A 24,190-nucleotide genomic window follows, 5' to 3' on the forward strand; every position below is an offset into this window, starting at 1 on the left:
CGGTTTTTTTGAATCTGGCCTCTCGAAGAACGGAGGAGAAAGAGAAGGAGAAACGTTCTGACTGCCCGAGGAAGGATTGTTTGGTTTTCTTTCTGTTTTGGGGGATTCTTGGTGCCACCCAGAAGACGTTTTCTGCGTGTTTCAGAGAGAGAGAGAGAGAGAGAGAGATTTTAGGAAGGCTGCGTTCTCCTCTCGCTTCACGGTCGGGAACCGCTACGGAGGGCCGGAAATGGGGTTGATTTCCGGCATTCTGATCGGAATGATGACCGGAATCGCGTTGATGGCCGGTTGGAAGAAAATGATGAGGTACCGCAGCGACAAACGCGTTACCAAGGTACTCCTCATCTTTGTTTTCCTCTACGAGTTACGATCTCCTTTATCATATTATTCTCATTCTTGCTTCGTTCTTTTGGGTTTTCGTTGGGAAGCAATTTCGATCTCCATTTAGTGCTTGGTGGGTATATTACTATTCGTTGTCTTTTCTCATCTTTTTTCTTTTGTTTTCCTTTGGTTGCATCCTGATTCGCGATCACCTTGAGTTGTAGAGAATTTTGTGTTGGGGATTCCTGTGTTGTGTGTTTTTACTCAATGGAATAGTATTTTGGGTGTGGCGTCATCGATGGATTCTGTGGGAGATCGTAAAAGTGTTTTGTTGGGAATTAAAACGGAGGTATGCTTTAGTTCAAATTGTTAGGTGATAGGAATACTGACCAAATTCGACACATAAAAAGATTTGAAACGCAGGGCTGTTTTGTTGTTCTACCTACAAAACTTTATAAACTTTTGTTGTAAAGTTATATGTATCATGATCACCATTACCATGACATTCCATTCTTGCTCCTGTTCTTGTGCTAGATTTGTATCATGTTAGAAATTTTATATGGAATCCATGCATCCATGTTGAATATGTATGTATCTGATGCAATATGCTATGATATTCTGCTAAATAATAAATGCACTTGTATTATATATAATACCGTCTCCATTACCATGAGAGTATAGATTTGCTGCATTGTTTGTGTTCATTCTGTTAGAAAAAATCTCATCACCAACTACATAACTAACGTTCATACCATAATTTGTTATCATAGGGTTTTCATTTGTCAGCCTGTCTCTCTTCTGTTTCTTTTCCTCTTTCTTCAATAACATTTACTTTTTATTTTTTCTCAAAAAAATGTATATATATATATATATATATATATATATATATATATATATATATATATATATATATATATATATATATATGTGCATTTTAAAGCTCCCAATTTCTATTTCATTAGGCCAAATGTGCATAAGAAAATTTTCCTTGTGACAGGCAGTTGATCTAAAGCTTTTAGGATCTCTAAGCAGAGATGATTTAAAGAAGATTTGTGGTGACAAATTTCCAGATTGGATATCTTTTCCAGCATTTGAACAGGTCAGGTATCTTTTCATAACTGCATACATTGTTTTTTCCATTTTCTTTCTGGTGTAATGTTTGACCTTATTTATAATTTATCTGGTATTTGCTGCAATATGCATGTTTATGAGACATTAACTAACCTGACCGATGGAAAAAAAGGCCACACTGATCAATGAAGTTAAAAAACTTTGTGCTAAGTTCATTATGTTTTCCCTGTGATGCTCTCCCTGTTTAAGTTTCAATTAGATATTTACACCAAGAGAATTATGCAGTTTGCATAGTTAACTATTGAAACTTTATTATATGGCGCTTCCTTTATAATTTTATATTTATATTTGGATTGTTCTTGGGGTTTGGTTAAGATGAATGGCCCTTTATGTAGGATGTTAAATTAGGCTATTCTATGCATTTCTAATTTATCCTTGTGTGGGTGATTGTTCACTTGTTCCATAAGCTCATACTGAAGGAAAGCATAGATTGTATGTGATGAGTCATGGTTGATCTCATAATATATATGCAATTAGCTTTAGCATAATCTATGTTGTCATTTTTTACATTGGAACTCATATAAACTGCATAAGCAAACTACCATTTCATTGGGTAGGTTATGCTGCTCTACACATGGCTCTTCTTGTCATAGTTTGCTCTGTTTCTGAGATTCTGTAAGTAGCAAGAAGGCAAATCCATGAACATAATTTATAGTGCTCATCTATTCAATGGACCAAATTTTTTTAGCCTGGGAGACAAGTGTTAGCCAAATATTTCTATTTTTCACGACAGTCTTGGTTTTACTATGTGGAGTTGTGAAAAGTTTTTAGAAAAATGTTAGAAGTTAGAAAAAAATTGAAAAAGTACTACTTGTATCAAGTATCCACAAAGTGTTGGAAATTGGAAGCTCTTGACTGATATTAGTGGATTTGCTATGGACGGTTACAACCATAGTCACAGATATCAGCGATATTTTGAAAATATTGAGATATTATCGCATTATATTCATGAAACGATATTATAGGTAAAATATCATGATATTTTGAAAATATCGTGATATTATCATGAGAATATCGCAATATTCTCGTGATAATATCGCGATATTATCAACTATTGTTACTGTTTTTACATATTTTCTACATGTTAAAGGTGTTTTTCCTCTTTATTTTGTATTTTTTATTTATTTCTTTTAGTATATATGTATTTTATTATCTAAACATGATATTTTCTTGCTTATTTTTGTTATTATATATATTTATTATTTTTGTATGCCCCAAGATTTTTCTTGAGATTTTTCCGAGATTTATCACCAAACCGATAATATCGCAAGAAATAGCCCTGCCGAGATATAGCAGATACTGGTATTTGTGACTATGGTTACAAATAGCATTGAGAAAGATTATTAGTGCCAAGTTTTTTTAGCATGAGAAACAAGCGTTTCACCTTCTGCTTGCTTTGGTTCTCAATTACTTCTATTATTATCAAACTTTACATTGCTTAATACATTAGCAGTCACTCTTTTCAATGTTTAGCTTCTTAAATGAGTTAAGACAACCTTTGAGGGGCTCTTTCAAATTATGCCCACGTAATATCTGAGTTTTTGGGTCCTTACTTTTCCATCTTCGGTATGTTTATCATATTTGAATTCCGACAATCTACTTGCTTCCTTTGTATATTATTTTAAGCAAAGCCGACTCTTTTTTTTTCAAATGGAGACAGAACTCTATTATAAATTTAGAACCATGATTACAATTATTGTGAGAATTTTGAGGAATAAGAAAAGAAAATGTGTTATCTTGCCAATTGACAAAAAACTACAATGAAATCTCTATTTATTGAAACAATTGTATTTTTGTTGTTAGAATGAAAGTATTGCAATTTTATCATGTTATGTCCTTTTTATGAGCAATTTATTGGAACTAGAAAACTGTTTATTTTTATTATTTTCATGTTTTAAAAATGGTCTATTTGGTGAATATTTTCCTGATAAAAGTTCAATAAAAGTAAGACATTTGGAATAATCCCTGAGAAAAATGTGGCCACTTAAATCTCGTTTGATGCTTTTGTTACTATTATTAAGGCTGCCAATGGGGTGTAGTAGTCACTATTACATTGTGGTGGTGTTACATGAGATGAGACCTATGCTGTTTCTGATGCATCGAGAACTTGTCTTTGATATACCATTCTTTATATATATATATATATATATATATATATATATATATATATATATATAACTCCGCCTGTGTAGTTATACACTGCCGGTCCCAAGCCCGGATAAAGGAGGAGGGTTGCGGTAGGCCTGTGACAGCCAGCATAAAAACTTTGTCATATCCTATGAAAATGAACCAATATGAGAATTTCGTTGGGGCGTTCCCTACTGAGCGACGCGCTGTACTCTCTAGGCCCGGAGGCAGTGATAAATGTGCAAGGGTTGCTAGGTCGTCGCCCAGAAGCGACGCGTCACACCGGCGCCCGGGTGTGGTGTCAAATAGGCAAGGGTTCCCTCACTTTGTTGGACGGGTGGGGGTAAAGAAGTTAGTCCAAGACCATAAAATTAGGTTAGCCACTTGGAACATAGGGTCTTTAACTGGTAAGTTGGTAGAGTTAGTAGATGTTATGTGTAGGAGAAAGATTGATATTTTATGTCTTCAAGAGACCAAATGGGTAGGTGAGAAAGCTAAAGTGATAGAACCTTGGGGATATAAGATTTGGTATACAGGAATAAATAGGAATAGGAATGGAGTAGGGATTGTTATGAGTCGTCAGTTTATAGATAATGTAGTTGAGGTCCGTAGGAAGGGTGATAGAATTTTACTTATTAAATTAGTATTAGGTACGGATATTATTAATATTATTAGTGTTTATGCACCTCAAGTAGGTTTAGATGATTCCATTAAGCATCAATTTTGGGAAGATTTAGATGGAGTAGTACAAGAGACATCTTATGGAGAAAAGCTTTTCATCGGCGGTGACCTTAATGGACATGTAGGCATTAGTAGGGATGGATTTGAGAATATCCATGGAGGCTATGGTATAGGAGAAAGAAATGAAAGTGGAGAAAGGATTTTAGATTTTTGTTTGTCCTATGATATGATCTTAGCAAACACTTGGTTTAGGAAGAGGGAGTCTCACCTAGTAACATTTAAAAGTGGGGTTAATACGAGTCAAATAGATTTTTTCCTACTTAGAAAGAGAGATAGGGGTTGTTGCATCGATTGTAAGGTTATACCAGGAGAAAGTGTAGCTACACAACATAGAGTCTTAATTTTAGATCTTAGAATTAGACAATGCCGCAAAAGGGATAGACATAGGATAGATCCTAGAATTAAGTGGTGGGCACTGAAAGGAGCTAAACAAGGAATGTTTGTAGAGCAGGTAGTTAAGGAAGTTGATTGGTGTCTCGAGGAGGATTCAGAATCAATGTGGAATAAGATAGCGGGTGGTATGAGAAAAGTAGCTAAGGAGGTATTGGGTGAGTCTAAAGGCGGTGCACCACTAGGTAAGGATACATCATGGTGGAACGAGGATGTCAAATTAGCTATTAAGGTTAAAAGAGAGTGTTATAGAACTCTAAGTAAGAGTCGTGATAATGAGAATTTGGAGAAGTATATGATAGCAAAGAAGGAAGCTAAAAAAGTTGTTCGAAACGCGAGGGCTAAGGTATATAAGGAGGTTTATGACAAGTTGGATACCAAAGAAGGCGAGAAGGATATTTATAGGCTTGCAAAGATGAGAGATAGGAAATCGAAGGATTTGGGTATGGTTAGATGTATCAAAGATGAAACGCAAAGGGTTTTAGTCAAAGATGAGGAGATTAAGGAAAGATGGAAAGATTATTTTGATAAGCTATTTAATGATAGTCATGCTCAAGATCTTGGAGACTTCTCCATTCCTTTTCATGAGATAAATCGTGACTTCATGCGCAAGATTCAAAAGAAAGAAATTGCAGAGGCTTTGAAGAAAATGAAATCAAGAAGGGCAGTTGGCCCAGATGGTATACCTATCGAGGCTTGGAAATGCTTGGGAGAGAAAGGTTTAGAATGGTTGACAAATCTTTTTAACTTGATTTGGCGAACAAATAAGATGCCTAATGAGTGGAGGAAGAGTACTTTGGTGCCTTTATATAAGAATAAGGGTGATATACAAGATTGCACAAACTATCGTGGTATAAAACTCATGAGTCATACTATGAAACTTTGGGAGAGGGTGATTGAGTCTAGGTTGAGGAAGGTTGTCATGATATCGGAGAATCAATTTGGTTTTATGCCTGGAAGATCAACTATGGAAGCTATACATCTTCTTAGACAACTTATTGAAAGATATAGAAAGAGGAACAAAGATTTGCATATGGTTTTTATTGATTTAGAGAAGGCATACGATAGAGTACCTAGGGACGTTCTCTGGTGGACAATGATGAAGAAAGGTGTTTCTCTCAAGTACATTAGTATAATTAAAGATATGTATGAAGGAGTAGTAACCAATGTCCGCACTTGTGGAGGGGTGACAACCAATTTTCCGATAACGGTTGGGTTACATCAAGGATCTGCTTTAAGCCCTTTCCTATTTGCGATAGTGATGGATGAGCTTACGAGATCAATCCAAGAAAATGTACCGTGGTGTATGTTGTTTGCTGATGATATTGTTTTGATTGATGAGTCTAGAACTGGGGTTAATGCTAAGTTAGAATTATGGAGACAGACATTGGAAGCTAGAGGTTTTAAGTTGAGTAAGAGTAAGACTGAATATATGGAATGTCGGTTTAGTAAGCAACGAAGTAGTGATGGGAGTGTAGTGAAGCTTGGTGAGCAAGATATACCGGTGAATGATTATTTCAAATATTTGGGATCCATCATTCAAAAGTATGGAGAAATTGATGGAGATGTAAATCATAGGATAAAGGTTGGGTGGATAAAATGGAAAAGTGCTACTGGAGTGCTGTGCGATCGTAGAATGCCATTGCGGTTGAAGGGAAAGTTTTATAGGACGACTATTAGACCCGCTTTACTATATGGTACGGAATGTTGGGCTGCCAAGAGACATCATATTCAAAAAATGAGTGTAGCTGAGATGCGGATGCTTAGATGGATGTGTGGAAATACAATAAAAGATAAGATTCAGAACGAAGAGATACGTAAGAAGGTAGGTGTTGCACCAATTGAAAATAAGATGCGAGAGAATCGTTTACGGTGGTTTGGACATATTCGGCGAAGGCCTAATGATGCTCCAGTTAGAAGGTTGGAGAAATGGGAAAATATATTAGTTAAAAGAGGTCGGGGTAGGCCTAGGAAGACTTGGATGGAGATGATAGGAAAGGATATGAATGCTTTGAACCTCACCGAGGACATGGCGTTGGATAGAAATGATTGGAGGAAAAGGATTCATGTGGAAGACCCAAAATGAATTTCTTTTTTGGTTCATATCGCTGACCCCAATTGTTTTGGGATGAAGGCGTAGTTGTTGTTGTTGTTGTTGTTGTATATATATATATATATATATATATATATATATATATATATATATATATATATATATGGGAAAATGTTTGCTACACTCGTGGATTCCAAACCCTCATAGTGAAAACCTTTTAAATTTTCTTTTTTGGCACATCTGACCCCCCAGATGTGATCTAGACGGTTGCTTTACTAGAAACCATCCCTTGTATTGTGTTTTCTAAACGTTTATGCCGGATTTTCTGTGGGTTGTAAAAACAACAGCCTACAATGTACTGAATTTTCAACACTCAAAAAATCTTATTTTTACATTGAAAAAGTATGATTTAAAGATCAATTCCTGCTATTTTGACCATGTCAAACACATCCAGGGGGTCAGATTTGGTCAAAAAAGTCTCCATGTATGAATCTCAACTAGGGGTTTTAAACCAAGAGGGTAGCCAATTCCAGCCCCCCCCCCCCAAAAAAAAAACACACACACACACACATATGGAGTGGGGAGTAGGTGCCTACCAAAGATAGGAGCCTACCACAAGAAAACAGTGGTTTTTGGGATGTTTTTCGCAAATCTGACCCTGCAGATGCATTCGGCATGGTCGATTTGCTAGAAAACACACTTGGATCGTGTTTTTTTATGAAAAATGTGAATTTTTCAGTTTGAATATTTATGAAAATTGTAAACTGTCAATTTTCAGACCTTATAAAAACCTACCCACATGTTGTAACCGGGCAATCCAAGAGTCCATTCCTATAAAATCAAGCATGTAGAACACATTTGTACAGTCATACTTGAGAAAAACATGTAAAAAAAAATTCAGAAGCCTGGTAGGCTGGCGGTAGGCACAGATTGGAGTAGGCATCTACCCCTCTACTCTGTATGTGTGTGCGTATATGTGTGTGTGTGTGTGTGTGTGTGTGTGTGTGTGTGGCTTAGTCACATATATTGCTCTCATCACTATCTTGGTAAGTCAAAATCTTTGGCTATTGCTAAATTTCGATAAAATCTGGGAAAAAATTTACATTTAAAAAAGTGAAAATATAAAGTTGTGCAAAAAACTAAGAAAAGAGTAGTTTTTAGTATTTTCCCAAAAAATGAAAATAGAAGATGGAAAATTTTTGAAATAAGAAAATATGGAAATATTTATAAAAATCAAAATAAAACTGTGGAAAATAGAAACAATAGAAACTATAAACATTGTAAAGTTTTGAATATAAAGTGATAATATCATGATTTTTTTTAAGTTGCCAATATTTTGAAAATATGATGATAATTTCCATTTATAATTGCTTTACACTATATCATGATAGATTTAATAGATGTATACAATTTTCATTGTTCATTCCATTCTTTAGATAACGGCAATAGTTTGAAAATATCACGGTATTATCAAGTTATATTCATCAAACGATATTATAGGTAAAATATCGCCAATTTGATAATATTGTGATATTATCAAATATTTTTACTGTTTTTACTTATTTTCTATATCTTAAAGGTGTTTTTCTTCTTTATTTTGTATTTTTTTAGTATATATGTATTTTATTATCTGAACATGATATTTTCTTACTTATTTTTGTTATTATATATATTCTTATTTTTTTATGCCCCGACATTTTTCCAAGATTTATCACCAAACCGATAATATCACGAGAAATAACCTCGCCGAGATATAGCCGATACCGATATTTGTGACTATGCTTTAGATCAGATTTAAATGCAAATATTGCGTGATTCATTCTCATTTTCATAGAACTTTGATGTTGTAATTTCCTGCCTATTGGTGCTACAAGCCTGATGTGTGGGTTTTTTTGGGAGAAACTGCAGGTAAAGTGGCTAAACAAGCAAATCAGCAAATTGTGGCCTTTTGTTGCTGAAGTAAGTGGTGAAAATGTCTTTGTAGTGATGCCTATAGATTGTTTTGTGTGGTTTTTTCACTGAAAGATCCTCTCATATTATGATGTTAATCTTGCATAGTTGATGATTGTGCCATCAGTAGCTTTTATGCAGTTTAATATATTGTCCTAGCATCTTGTGAACTGTTGCCAATATGCAACTATCAAATTAAGTTTTTTTGTATTATTCCTTACTAAATTTCTATTGCTGGTTAACACGGTTCTTTGAATTACTGGCTAAAGAAATTATGTCACTAATGTCAGATGGATCAGCATCAACTAGTTCGGTGAATTGTTTTCTTTATGTTATAACTGGTTGCTGAATATGAGATGATCTTTTAATCAGAAACAGGATTTTGACATTTATTAAATTATCTTGATATCATAATCTTAAAATTTTCATTTCTGTTTGAGTAAATTACAAAGAACTACAAATTTGTATGTCATCACTTGCAACATGTACTGGCTGCTTAAATTTAGATTTTAGACTGACCATTGTGAAACCAATGATTCTGACGCAGTTTTGCTTATGTTATAGAAACATGTTATAATCTCTCTCTCTCTCTCTCTCTCTCTCTCTCATGTAACTGGCCACTTTGTTTCAGGCCGCAAGTTTGGTGATTAAAGAATCCGTTGAACCCACATTGGAAGAATACCGGCCTCCTGGGATATCATCATTAAAGTTTAGCAAGCTTTTCCTTGGGAATGTTCCTCCCAAAATTGAAGGTTATGGTTACCTTTTTTCCATTGATTTTACATATAATAATCTTTTTCTTTTTCCCCTTTGAGGGCTATTGCTTGTAAAGTGCTAAAGTGCTTGGGCTGCCATTGAGAGATCAAAGGTTCGAGTTCCGGCACAGCCGCTTCTTGTAAAAGGCAGAAAGTTGTGTCTGTCTCCAGTCCACCCCTCCCCAGCACCCAGCAATATGGGACCACACTTGGTGTGGCCCTTTCAATTTTTTTCCTTAGCATTTCCTGTATGATTTTTAGATTGTAGATTATTAATATTATTTGAGGATGAAATTATACTAGTTTAATCTTTTTAGCATTTGAAATACTGCTCATCATAGGAAGTTAATATAGACATTGCCATGAATGCTGCTAAGAAATTCACAGAAACAACTGGCACTCTATATTAGAGTATGTTCCTGTCCATTCTCGTACCTAAGTTACAAAAACTGGGGTATCTAGAGTTTTCACAAAAAGTTCAATGGGGAAAGTCAAACTGGAAAACATTGAAGTTAATGATTTAATGTGACACTTAAGAGATTTATTTGTTAATGTCAAACTGGAAGTTCTTCTCAGTATTCTTTGGGAACTGATTTTCATTGAATGAATGATGCACAAACAATCATATTCATTAATATAATCTGTGAAATGTTATTTCTTCTCAAGGATAATAGGGAAAATTAAAGATACAGCAAATAGTACAAATATGTCAAGAATATGGTCTAGCATGTGTATCATCTTGTAAGGAAATGAGGTTCTTCCACGAAAGTGCAAATGCTTGTAATCAGTGTCTATTAAAGACACTACAATCATAACCCACAAAAGGGTATAAAAAGAATAACACAAAGATAAAATAATAAACTTTTATTTCATTCACATGAAAATGCTTAAGAAGCATTGATACAAAGAGAGGGGGGAACACCTCTATTTATATACATTGAGAGAGAGAGAGAAAGGGACTTAAGAGGACTCACGAGAGTCGTTGGAGCTAGTCTAACGACTCTAATTGTAGTTGTTGGACTAGCTCCAACGACTATCTCAAAACTAGTCAAAGGATTGACTAGTTTTGAGTCTAGTTCAATATGAACTAGACAAGCCTAAAATACATAAATAAAAGAAAAGAAGAAAAATAAATAAATATAATTATTATATAAAATAAAATATATTATATTATATATAATGATATACACTTTTTAACATTCTTCGTCAAACTTATGGTACAATGAGCGAAAGTTTGTTTAAGAGAAAATGAAATCTAAGAGCAACGAGAGTTTTGGTGAAGAAATCTACTAATTGGTATTTTGATGTAATAACGAGAGATCAATAGTTTCATGTAGATACTTCTCTTTGACATAGTGACAATCCATTTCAATATGTTTGGTGCATTCATGAAAAGTTCAGTTGCTAGCAATATAGATCACACTCTTGTTGTCACAACACATGCGTGAAGCTTGTGTCACTTCAGCTCCTATGTCAGCCAGCAGCCTTCTGAGCCAAACTACCTCCATTGTTGTGGTGGCCATAGCTCGGTACTCAGCTTCGGAGGACAAAAAAAAAAGACTTTCTGTTTCTTTTTGCGAATCAAAGATTCACCTAAGAAAACACAAAAGCCAATGGTTGAGTACTTGTTATTGGGATCACCTCCTTAGTCAACATCAGTATAAGCAATTAAATCTAATGACAATGAAGCAAATAAGAAGAGGCCTCGTGAAAGACAAGACTTGATGTATTTAATAATACGCAAAACTATTTCCATGTGAACAAAAGTGGGAGCGTGCTAAAACTGACTAGCTGTGTGTACAACGTGTGTAATATGTATTAGAAAGATAAGAAAGTGCTCCAATAAGCTGTCTGTAAGGAGTGAATCATCAAGAGGTTCTTTATCGTGAAAATATCATTTTGATGTTGACAACTTCTGGAGTATTCACTTTCTTATCACCTGTAATTCTAGATTTGGAAACAATATCAAAAACAAATTTAAATTGAGATAATAAATAACCTCGAGGGGAATAAGCAACTTCAATTCCTAAGAAATATCTCAATAAACCTAAATCAGTTATTTTAAAATGATTTTTAATAAGCTTTTAATATTTTCAACTCCTTGTTTGTCGCCTCCGATGATGATCATGTTATTCCACATAAAGAAGAAGAATAATCCCTACATCAGAAATCTTAATAAACAAAGCAGTGTCAGTCAAACAAGTTCTAAATCCAATATTAAACATAACATGACTAAATCTGTCATATCAGGCTTTTGGTGCCTGTTTAAGAGTATAAAGAGTCTTTTCTAAATGAAGAGCTTTACCCTTAGGAATACTAATACTAGGTGGTGCTTCTATATAGAATTCTTCAACTAGGTATCCTATGTCACATGGGTGCGGGTGCGGGTGCGGGGATTCGGCACTTCCAAAAAACCCGGGTGCGGGGGTGCGGCAGGGGCAAAAATGTCAATATATATATATATATATATATATATATATATATATATATATATATATATATATATATATATATATATATATATATATATATATATATATATATATATGGGATCGGGATTCCCCTCCCTTACGAATCTATTTTTTTTTTAAAAGCAGCTGTCTGCTGCTGTCAGCCAGCTGACAGAGCTGCTTTTTTAAAAAAAGAATCCAGCTGCTGTAAGCCAGCTGACAGCTTTTTTAAAAAAAGAATAGCAACTGACAGCTGCTGTCACAGCTGACAGACAGCTGCTATCAACAGTTTTTTTTTTTTAAAAAAAATCGCAGCATAGGTGATAGGGCAAATTTTTTTAAAAAAAAATTGGACTTAAATGATCCTGGGTGCGGTCAACGCACCCAGGATCATTTGACCGCACCCGGTACCGCACCCGCGTCGAGTCGCGTCGACGCGGGTGCGGCACCCTGCTAGCCGAATCCCTGTGACATAGTAGGTATCTATTGAGAAAAATATTTTTGACATCCATTTGAAATATGAGTTATTTTCTAATAGAGGCTAAGGCTATTAGTGTCCTGATGGTGGTCATCCGGGCAACTGAAGCAAAAGTTTCTTCGTAATCGATGCTATACTCTTGTGAATGCCCCTTGACCACTAATCTGACTTTATACCTTTCAAGAGTTCCATGACTCTTGGTTTTAACTTTATAAACCCACCTACAACCTGTATGTTTCTTTCCTTGTGGAATATCTTGAATAGTCCAAATGCTAGCCCATTCTAATGCTTTTAATTCTGCCTTCATGGCTTCTGCCCACTCTGTATGGTTTTTGGCTTGAGTATAGGTTTAAGGTTCTACATATGAGTGTATTAATGTAATAAATGCCTTATATGTGGGTGAGAAGGATTCGTACGACACAATTTTTTTGGGAGGTTTAGAAATTTTGGAAGACCTTCTGGTTTATGCTTTGAAATATTTTTCCAATGTACATAGAAGATTGGATTCTCTACGTCTTGAGTATTGTAAATTGGTGTCCCTATGAGTTTGTTCTTCTTTAGCAACATTATGTCCATAATAAACAATACCTTGTCCATCGCCTAATTCATAGTCACATCCATCAGATTTCAGAGTCAAATCTATCAAAAAGGAATATTAGGTTACTTCCTTGGTCTTTTCAAAATAAAAAAACTTTCCTTTTCCAAGAATGATACATTTTTTGATACATACAAATTTTTATTTTAAAAATAAAAAACCTATAGCCTTTTTTATTATCTGTATAACCTAAGAAGGCACAAGGAATGACACAGGGGAAAAGTTTATCATTTTGTTTGTGAAAACAAAGCATTTGCATCCAAAAACTCTCAATCTAGAGTAATCAGAAGATAATTTGATAAGTTTTTCAATTGGAGTTATATTTTTCAAAGAAGATGACATTTGGTTAGTGAGATATGTAGCAGTTAGGAATGCTTTTGCCCAAAACTCTTTTGGAATTTGATTTGCTATTAATAAAGTCCTAGTGTTTTTCATAATGTGTTGATGCTTTCGTTCAGCTAAACCATTTTGTTGTGGTGTGTGTACAAGATCTTTGATGTGTGATGTCATGTAAATTATGATAGTTTTTAAATTCTTTTGACATAAATTCTCCCTGAATCTGTGCAAAAAATGAAAATATCATTTTGAAATTTGTTTTTAACTATTTTGTGAAATATTTGAAAATGCGAAAAGACCTCAGATTTATGCTTAAGTAGATAAGTATGCTTAAAGAAGTCAAAAAAAATTAACATAATATGCATATCCGCCTTTTGATATGACTGGTGCGGGACCCCAAACGTCCGAATGTATTAACTCAAGTGATCTAGATGAAATAAAAGTTCTATCATAAAATGATAATTTTTTCATTTTACCAAGAATACAATTTTTACAAGCAAAACTTTTAGAATTATAAATTTTTTCTAAACTTGGAAAGTGTTGAATTTTGGACATATGAGGATGGACAAGTCTTTTGTGCCATAGATCTAACATTATAATAAAATGCATTCTTGGGTAATTCTAAAAAAATCATATAATAGAGTCTTCCTTCTTTATGGCCTTCCCCAATCAGCTTCCCTGACTGGCGATCCTATACCCAACAACTATGAGAAGAGAAGAAGATGTTACATCCATAATCAAATATTTGAGAGACAAATAAAAAATTTAGATTTAGTTTGAGAATATATCTAACTTTTGAAATAAAGATTTTTTGGATTTTTGAAGATTTTCAAAATTTCTTATTCCTTTTATTTCAAGAGATGTACCATTAGTTGTGAAAACATTTGACACATTTGAGTTATTGTTAAGACATTCAGACAAACTATTGATATTTGGAGTCATTTGAAAAGAAGCACCAGAATCAAGAAGCTAAGGAAAGTTATCGAGATCGAAGAAGGATGAGACAACAACTCCGGTTGAGGTTTCAGTTGAGGAAGATGCTCCTTTGAGAAGAGGTTGAAGGATTTTCATTAATTATGCCATAGATACGAGTGCATCTTGATTGGTTTGATCTTTCGATTCTTGTGATGAACCAATAGATGCCACCTTCTTTTCTTCTCTTCTCTTTAATTTAGGACATTGATGCCTATAATGTCCCAATTCATGGCAATGGTGGCAAATGACTTTCTTTTTGTCATAATCATTATTTTGCCTACCAAAATGAGGCAGTTTATAAGCTTGCATATAATTTTCAGGTCAAGATACAGCTAGAACAAAAATTTCTTTATTGTTTGGAGTATTTTTCTTGAGCCTATTTTCCTCTATAGTTAGCTCCTCAATAGTGTCAATAATAGATGAAACTTTTCCTCTATGTAAAATGGTCGATTTGGTTGTTTCAAATTCTGGCCTCAAACCATTTATGAATTGGTAAAAATGTTTTGTATCGAGTTGCTTTTGGCGAAGCTCGATATCTTCAGGACAATGCCACTTTGGCTCTAGAAGAGCCAACTCTTCCCAAAGTTCGGATAACTCATTATAATATTCCCTAATACTTTTATTTTTTTGAATCAAAGTCCGAACTTTATCTTGTAAATTGTACACATGCAATGTCTTTAAGGTAATACATATTTCTAAGATGGCATATGCTCAAATTTGGCTAAACTAGAGTATTTCTTGATGTCAACACTATTAATTAGCCATGACATGATTTTGGCATGCCCTATCCTCCATTCTTTCTATTTTTCTCATAAGTAGTTAATGCCTTATTTTTCTCTCCTTCCATGAGAGGCACCTCTTTCTCATTTTCAATTTTTTTGAGAATTAGTTTAGGTTTCGAATCGGAACCGTCTACTATTCCCCACAACCCTTTTCTCCAAATGTGATGCTTTATAATTGAAACCCACATCGCATAATTAGTATCATTTAATTTGATGGGTATGATGGTAACTTTATCATTGCCATCCATTTTTACAAGGGTGAAAAAGAAAAAGAGATGATAAGGGAGAAAAGAAAAAGAGAAAAAGAAAGGAAATGACAAGAGCACAATTACAGTATTTGAGTAGCCAACGATCCTCCAAAACATCTCCTTTCTTCAAAAAAAGGCACTTGAATCGCGAACAAGGAGATGGATCAACTTTTGCTAAAGAGGCACGAAAAATGAGGTAGAAACTCTCCAAGATCTAGAAGCTTCCAAGCTCTTATACCATGTAAGAAAATGAGGATCTTCCACGAAAGTGCAAATGCTTGTAATCGGTGTCTATTAAAGACACTACAATCATAACCCACAAAAGGGTATAAAAAGAATAACATAAAGATAAAATAATAAACTTTTATTTCATTCACATGAAAATGCTTAAAAAGCATTGATACAAAGAGAGGGGGGAACACCCCTATTTATATACATTGAGAGAGGGAGAGAAAGGGACTTAAGAGGACTCAAGAGAGTTGTTGGAGCTAGTCCAACTGCTCTAATTGTAGCCGTTGAACTAGCTCCAACAGCTATCTTAAAACTAGCCAATGGTTTGACTAGTTTTGAGTCTAGTTTAATATGAACTAGACAAGCCTAAAATACAGAAATAAATACAAAAAGAAAAGAAAATAATTTAAATAAATATAATTATTATATATAATATAATATATAATATAATATATAATAAAATATATTATATTATATATAATCATATACACTTTTTAACACATCTTACCACTGTTCATTATTCATTAGTGAGAAGGGTTGTACTCTCAATGTCTTTTGCATTAAATTCATTGATGCAGGTATTCGTGTTCAATCCTTTAAGAAAGGTCAAATAACAATGGACTTAGATTTTCGATGGGGTGGTGATCCCAATATTGTTCTTGCTGTAGATGCTATAGTTGCTTCACTGCCCATTCAGGTGCACAGCCTTTTTCAGAGTGTATTTGGTCATTCATGTTGCTTCTAATCATAGACTGATAGACATGAAGGGTGTCGTTACTGTGAAAATCATGTGAATTAATGCTGTATTTCAATTGTTGACATAACTCCTTGTTTTTCTATATTTAAGAAAAGGGCCTTTCCTTTCTTTTATCTATTTATTGTTTAAGTTGTCATTGTTTTACTTTTAGTTAACACATGAAATCATCCAATGGTCTTTTCAAACTCTATTTTTTGGTATGCAGTCATATTGTTGTCACCAGTGTCACCAACATCACTGATATTTTGAAAATGGCACGATAATATCAGTGATTCAATGTCAGTGGATATTATTGGAAATATATCGCAATATTTTCAAAGTATCGCCAAAACTGAAAATATCACAATAATATCACGATAATTGTTGGGGAAAAACTCATTTTTTATATTTTATGCTTTCATTTTCTATTTTTTTGTTTCTTTTATATTTTAAAACCTTTTAAAACTTGTTTCTTTATATTTTTGCAAGAAAAATAATGCATGACTATTATTTTCTTATCTATTTTCTTATTATTTATATTTCTTTTCAATTTTTTAAACTCCCAAGTTTTTCCTGGGAAAAAACAACTTTTGATAATTTCTTCGGTAAAAACCCTTCCTGAGAAATTGCCTTGAATGATATAGGTGACTATGGTTGTGACGATAGCGACAAAATTTTAAGATGGCAAAAATAAAATGGCAGCCAAATTCTCATGAGAAATTAAAATTTTTCATTATTCTTGCATTTTCACCCACCAAACATCAACAGAAATAAATAAACTAAAATTTGAGAAATATTAAGAAGAATAAAATAAAAAATGCTGTTTTCTTCTTGTTACATAGCCAAGATAACAGTAAATATTTCGATAAAATCATGGTATTTTGGTATAAATGATAATATTACAATATTTTGAAAATATCATGACTGTTAAAATGCCAACCAAAATATCACATTTTCACTATATTTTCAAAATATCAATACCATTTGTCACTATTATTGGGCCTCCATGTTGATAAGATTGTTGTACGTCCTGGCTACCTGTAATTCATTTGGTGATTCATCATTTAGGAATTTTGCTGCAATGTCAACTTCTCCACGCTTAATTAGGCAAGAATTTATACTCTGAGATTCTGTTAACTTTGATGGATCCATTGCAGCTGAAGGATCTTCAAGTTTTCACTGTTATACGCATCATTTTCCAACTTGCTGAAGAGATTCCTTGCATTTCTGCAGTTGTTGTTGCACTTCTTTCTGAGGTGTGTTTCAGCATGTCTTCCATATTCTGCTGATTCATCTGAAAATGGCTATCTTATGAGAACATCAATGCTGCAGAATCGACTCATGAAACAATTTTTAAGCAATTTAGGGTGTTAATTTCTCATAATCCAAATGATGGAGAAATGTAAAGGAGGAACTCCAAAGCATGCAATAACATATTAATAAACTAACAAGGTCTGCCACACACACACATATAGAGTGATGGGAACAAGAAAAATGGATTGAAATGGGTTTTATAGCACTTTTTTGCATTTCTAACCTTGTAGATGTGTTCGTCATGGTTGATTTGCTAGGAATTGATACTTGGATTATGTTTTCCCAATGAAAAAATTGATTTTTCAAGTCTTTAAAATTTACAAAGATTTTGGGCTGTTGATTTTTCAAAACTTATAAAAACCTATCCATGTGTCGGAATTGGACAATCCAAAAGCCAGTCAATAATAAATCAGGCATGTAGTATGGTTGGAATTTAGAAAAGAAAGAAACCACCCCTGAAAAAGCCATTTTGCGCATTTCATTTTGTAGTCTCTCTCTCTCTCACGTACACACATACATATTATAGTGTCCTTCTAGTGCACCTACTCCCTCACCTAAACTGTTGTATTATTCCAATCCAATGGTTTAGATGAGGTTGACATTTTGATGGCTTTTCATTATTAATGGCTTGGGGTTGTTTCCAAAGATGAAAAGTAAAAGCTATGTTGGTTTGCATGGATGTATGACATGTTCACACATGCATACCTCACATTTTTTTACTTTTCTAAATGACCTCTCAATCTCTCTCAAACATAGCCATCGAGAAAGAGCAGTAATTCATAATTCTGCAATCTTTAGTTTTTCTAAGATGGTAAATCCTAATTTGACATGATAATATCTTAGGATATCTTTTTAGCAAAGATAAGGAGTACAATTTAAAATCTTAAAGTATTTCCTAATTTGTAGACATATCTTTCATTTGAAGGGATGAAACCTGTAAAGGGTCTCAAACTGTTTGAGGTGGGTTTGAGACCCACGAGGGCCATCCCCTACTTGGACAATGAAACCTTGGGATCACCCCTGCTACTAGGAAGAACTCCCAACACTTTAATATGGGTGCACACATGGGGAATCTACCGTAGGATGTCCATCAGATAATCAAGCATGGCCCTAACTGTGATTAAAACACAAATTGTTTATGGATATATTTTGAATAAAGCTGGTCTGCACAATATCATCCTAACTTGCTGTTGTTGCCTTATATATTTATGATATTTTGTGTTTCTAAGTTCTTATGAAGTATTTGAGATCTGAATTTCTTGTTGTCTATTATATATGTGATTGTGTTTCTCAGTTCTTATGGAGTTTTTAAGATCTAACTAATTTATGGCTGTTTCTGGATACTTTTTAACAAGTTTCATCATCTTTATGTAATGAAACAAGCGGAAATACAAAGACAATGTGCACAAGCACAAATACAAGTCCATTAAGGGTCAATACAAAAGCCAAAGCAAATACAATAGCACAAGAGTGCATACAAAGGCCACAAGAGGCCAATAAGAGAACACAACAATGTAAAAATAAAATATTTACTCTCTACAAATGCTTAGCAAAAGCATTAAACAAAAGAGGGGGCAAACAACACCTATATATACAGTTTGTAGCAGAGTTACCGGAAGCGCCTAGGCAAAAAGGGAAGCGCGAAACGTCGCGCTTCCGAAGCGTGAAACGTCGCGCTTCCGAAGTGTGAGGGGAAGCGCCCCCCTTTTTTGGGAAGCGCGCTTCCCTTTTATGGGAAGTGTGTCCCCCTTTTATGGGAAACACGCTTCCCATAAATGGGAAGCGCACTTCCCCCACGCTTCCCCCTCGCTTCCGGTTCGCTTCCTAGGTCGCTTTCGAGACGGTTCGGAATTTTCTTCTAAGTGGTCCCACGCTTCCCCGCTTCCTAAATTTTTGAAAGTGCCTCGCTTCCCGCTCCCACTTCCCGTATCGCTTCCCGCTCCCGCTTCCTCGACTGGTAACTCTGGTTTGTAGGCCTTGGGGAGCTCCCAATAGAGCTACCAATGACTATAATTATAGCCATTGGGATTGCTCCCAATGGTCATTTGGCTATAGATCTCTTACACAAAAAGGGAAAAGACAAAAATAAAAATTAAAAAGACAAATCTGTCCCTAATGGACAAAACCTATTATATGTGTAAAATGACCAAAATGCCCCTAGATGGGTGTTGCCTATTACATCAATATGTACATATATATACATGTATATATATAACTATAATAACAACATATTTTAACAGATTAGGCATTTACCACTAAGTTGTATGGATATATTTGAATGCTTGACAGTATGAATCCAATATCATAATTTATGTTTTAATGCAGCCAAATCCTAGAATTGATTACACACTGAAGGCTGTTGGGGGTAGTTTAACTGCAGTGCCAGGACTTTCAGACATGATTGATGTATGTGACTTGGAAATTAAGTTGGTCTATATCTACTTCTACACTGAATTTTGAACCATATAATTCATGAATGATTGTATCTGTATTGTGTTTTCTCTTTTGGTAGGACACTGTCAACAATATTGTTGCCGATATGCTGCAATGGCCTCATAGAATTGTTGTGCCAATGGGTGGTGTCTCTGTGAATACCAGGTACTTGCTGGATTATTTTGAAGCCATTTTTCATGTTTATTCTTGTTCTTTTTCTTTTTCCTCAAATGGAGGCAGCTAACCTATTTATCTTTCAAATTTCCATGTGCACAAGTTAACAATATCTTTTTGATGTTAAAGTAAATATGTCTAATAAGGTTTAGTGAACCTGTATTTAAATGGGGATCTCTGAAGAAGGATGCCGGTAAGAGACCTAAGGCTGACCTTTTCAGGAATTTTTAAACTTGATTTTTAAAGATAAGAGAAGCAAATGGAAATTAGTTCTCTCTTATTGTTCATATTGTTTATTTCAGCGTTCTGAGATTAAATAACTTAAAACTGATATACTTTTCTTTTTCATGAATGTGATGTTCATAATTCTGCTATGTGCTTCTTGTGATGCTTTGGCTACAAGGCTTGGTAAGGGACTTTTGTTTCACTGTAATTTCTGGATAAATGTTAGCTATACTCATTCAATTGGGATATTTGCAAACTTGACACTGTACGATACTTGTAGCATTCGGGTCAACACTACTTGCTAGCACTTAATGTAAGAACTAGAGTGGTTGTTTTGCATTCAAGTGTATCCTTGTGAGTTTTGATCTTAATACAGGAGTATGACTAAGATTGTTTTCTCCTTTGTTAAGATTTGCAAGTTTTCTCTGTTCTGCAGTGAATTGGAGCTTAGGCCACAGGGAGAACTTACAGTAACTGTTGTGAAAGCAAATGCACTGAAAAACATGGAAATGATTGGGACTTCTGATCCTTATGTCGTTGTGCATATACGTCCCCTATTCAAGGTTAAAACCAAAGTTGTTGAAAACAATTTAAATCCAATCTGGGGTGAAACTTTCCAGCTAATTGTGGAAGATAGAGAAACTCAGGCAGTTTTCTTTGAGGTCTTGCTATATACCCTATTTATTAGCTTCTTTTTTTTAATGATTATTTTAGTCAGACTCCCTTTCCTCATAAAGGCTTGCCTTCCTCCCTATTACTTAATGTTTCACTATATTATGGGCATGTTTGCAACTCTGTGAAAGTTTGTTTTTATCAAGATCTTGTGATTGCAAATCACAATCAGAGCACTTTCAAAGTTGTGATTGTGATTATCGCTTGAGAATGCTCCTCCATTGAAACTTGAGAAAGTTGGTCATGAAATTGAACCTGTGACCAACTTTCTCAAGTGTGATAACTCATACCGCCTGTGACCAAAGGACACTAGCCTTACATATTTGGATGTAACATGGAACTGAAAAGTAGTTGCAGAAGACTTAACCTAAGAACTGTGAAAACTCAAGGAATCCTACAAAAGAACATCAAAAAGCTGGAGACTACATTGACTTTAAGTCTCTGTTTGGGAGCTTGTAGGCAGGAGTTCGAGTTGTTTCACTGAGTCCCCAACATCCACCATCATTCGGGAGTTTGGATAAGACAAATCCCAGATGGTATAGGATTTGGAAGCTCCAAATCTATCCATGTCCAAATCCATCTACAACCTCTCTTTTTTTGTGATTGGCAACTCCATTGTTTTACACCCTCATCATCTCCCTTGCCCAATTCCTTTTTAGTTTACTCTGGCTGTTTGGGAACTGTTTGTTGGCAAGGAGATGCCAACTCCAGCTGGTACTAGCTTCCAAACAGTGAATGGTCGACGCATATGCTGCACGGTGCCACATGAGTATGGGTGCAGGTGTGGCACCCGACAGAATTGGGTGCAGGTCAACAAGTGTCAGTTACAGTCAACCAGCACCAGACCATTTTGGTCTAGTTTTGGACTTGGTCAATTTTGACCAAGTCTTAAATTGTCCAAGTTTAAAAAAGCTTTGAGAAGTTATAAAATATAATTATATATTACTCACTATAACATTAACATTACTTTTTTATTTGTAAAATTGTAAATTTATTTTATGGGGCACACACACACAGATATATATACATATACATATACATAGTTGTGTTTCACATTGTCGATTTACTAGGAATCGACACCCAGATCATGCTTTTCAGATGGAAAAAACAATATTTGGAGCCTAAAAAATTTATGAAGATTTCAGGCCATCTATTTTTCAAACCTCATAAAAGCCTAACCATGTCAGAATTAAATGCTCCAAGAGGTGATCCCTATACAATGAAGTGCATATAGATCACATGCGTATGGTCAAAATTAAAAAAAAAAACTTGAAAAACCTTTTGACAATGTTTCATTTAGCATGCTTTCATTCCTCTTTCTCTCTCTCTCTCTCTCTCTCTCTCTCTCTCTCTCTCTCTCTATATATATATATATATATATATATATATATATAGAGAGAGAGAGAGAGAGAGAGAGAGAGAGAGAGAGAGACCTGAACATATGTTTCTTAAAATTGCCATGTCGTACTGGCCACACCCACGCTCACACTCACACCTATGTGTCAAGGGAGTGGGTGTTAGTGATATCAAGGTTTTCAAAACGCGGATTTGAGATATTCAGAATTTGGCATTTTAGCATCAAATACTGTAAGTGCTTACAGGCGAAGATTCTGCCTCCCTTTACTATATTAGGCCTGAGAAAATGAAGCCTTCTTGGAATCTGTGCTGCAGAATCTCTCTCTCTCTCTCTCTCTCTCTCTCTCTCTTGGGGGGTGCGGGAGCAATGAGCCAAGCTTCTTGTGAGAGGCTCAAGTTTTTTTATTCAGCCAAGGTTGAACTTAGTTGCACACTCATTCCAGTGGGAGGTGGCATGTTCAGATCCCATACACTACCCTTACATAAATTATAAACCAGTTATTGTGTAGAGCTTTATTCAAGCTTAGCCAGAACACAAGTGTTCAAGCTGAAGCCTGGTACTTCAGGTGAACCGAGCTTAAACAGTCACTGCATGCATGCACATTGTGTGTGTGTGTGTGTTCATGATGTGATGGAAGAACGATTAATTGACTAACTATTATTCTTATTTGTAAATGATTTAATTTCAGGTATTCGATAAGGACATTACACAGGATAAGAGATTGGGTGTTGTGAAATTGCCATTGATTGACTTGCAGCTTGAAAAGCCCAAAGAGCTAGAGTTAAGGTTGTTGCCTGCACTTGATATGCTCAAAATCAAAGATAAGAAAGATAGAGGGACTCTTACTATTAAGGTTGGCCTCTTATAACCTGGATCTGCTAACAGAACATCTAAATTATATGGTATCACTAGTAGTAACCACCAGAAAAATGAACAAAGATGATTTTATAACCCATGCATCTTAAATCATGGTTTCCATTATAGGCCTTGTATCACCAATTCAACAAGCATGAGCAATTAGCAGCCATGGAAGCGGAAAAGAAAATACTGGAAGGCAGGCAGAAATTGAAGGAAGCTGGTGTTATTGGAAGCACCGTGGATGCTCTCGATGGTGCTGCTTCATTGGTCGGCTCTGGAGTTGGTTTGGTGGGATCTGGGATTGGTGCAGGTGTTGGTGTGGTTGGCAGTGGCTTGGGAGCTGGAGTAGGACTGGTAGAAAGTGGGTTTGGTGCGGTTGGTAGTGGGTTAGGTAAGGCCGGAAAATTCATGAGCAAAGCTGTCACCAATCAGTTTGGGGTCTCTTCAAAAAAGGTGAATAAGAGCACTGGAACACAAGAGAATGGTGCTGCTAGTTAGTCCAGGTGCCTTTCTCGATGCATCAATACATGATCCTCGCATGATTTCTGCTTCATGTGTAGTTAGTTTTAATGGACAGCATCTGTAATTCTTGCAAGTCTTCTTTCTCTCTATTTGAGATGTGAAGCTTGTATAGGTGTATTGCATTCAAAGTATGCATAACCGCATTAAAAGTATGCATAAAGTAACCATTAGATAAGAATAAGGATGTACATTAGGAAAAGAAGTGGCAATGGCAGCCGTCATTTCCATCACAATCTATCAATGATCCTCTGCAACAGAGTGACTCTTCCTAGCTTGCAAATTCAATTCCTTGGAGTCTCATGAACAGAGTGAATTGTTGCTTTTTATCAGTAATCC

At 35.0% G+C, this 24,190-nt stretch overlaps 1 protein-coding gene across 1 annotated transcript; it reads left to right on the forward strand.

Annotated features, from left to right (window-relative positions):
* The first annotated feature begins 229 nt into the window (after window positions 1–229).
* Window positions 230–23,830, forward strand: LOC149832954 (calcium-dependent lipid-binding protein-like). Its single transcript, XM_090013345.1, has 11 exons — window positions 230–334; window positions 1,319–1,420; window positions 8,672–8,722; window positions 9,345–9,465; window positions 16,142–16,260; window positions 17,457–17,555; window positions 19,939–20,019; window positions 20,126–20,211; window positions 20,882–21,107; window positions 23,163–23,327; window positions 23,459–23,830. The coding sequence occupies exons 1-11, from the start codon at window positions 230–232 to the stop codon at window positions 23,828–23,830; spliced, it is 1,527 nt and encodes a 508-aa protein (XP_089869471.1).
* Window positions 23,831–24,190: the final 360 nt, after the last annotated feature.

This window comes from Nuphar pumila, chromosome 7 (genome assembly GCF_984573655.1).
Source record: "Nuphar pumila chromosome 7, dmNupPumi1.hap1.1, whole genome shotgun sequence".
Classification (NCBI taxonomy): Eukaryota; Viridiplantae; Streptophyta; class Magnoliopsida; order Nymphaeales; family Nymphaeaceae; genus Nuphar; species Nuphar pumila.

Bases quoted from the DNA above. Each gene is read 5' to 3' on its own strand.
- LOC149832954 (XM_090013345.1), top strand. From the start codon at position 230: ATGGGGTTGATTTCCGGCATTCTGATCGGAATGATGACCGGAATCGCG. The intron at 335-1,318 runs GTACTCCTCATC...TCCTTGTGACAG, and splicing joins GCGACAAACGCGTTACCAAG to GCAGTTGATCTAAAGCTTTT. The intron at 9,466-16,141 runs GTTATGGTTACC...TCATTGATGCAG, and splicing joins TGTTCCTCCCAAAATTGAAG to GTATTCGTGTTCAATCCTTT.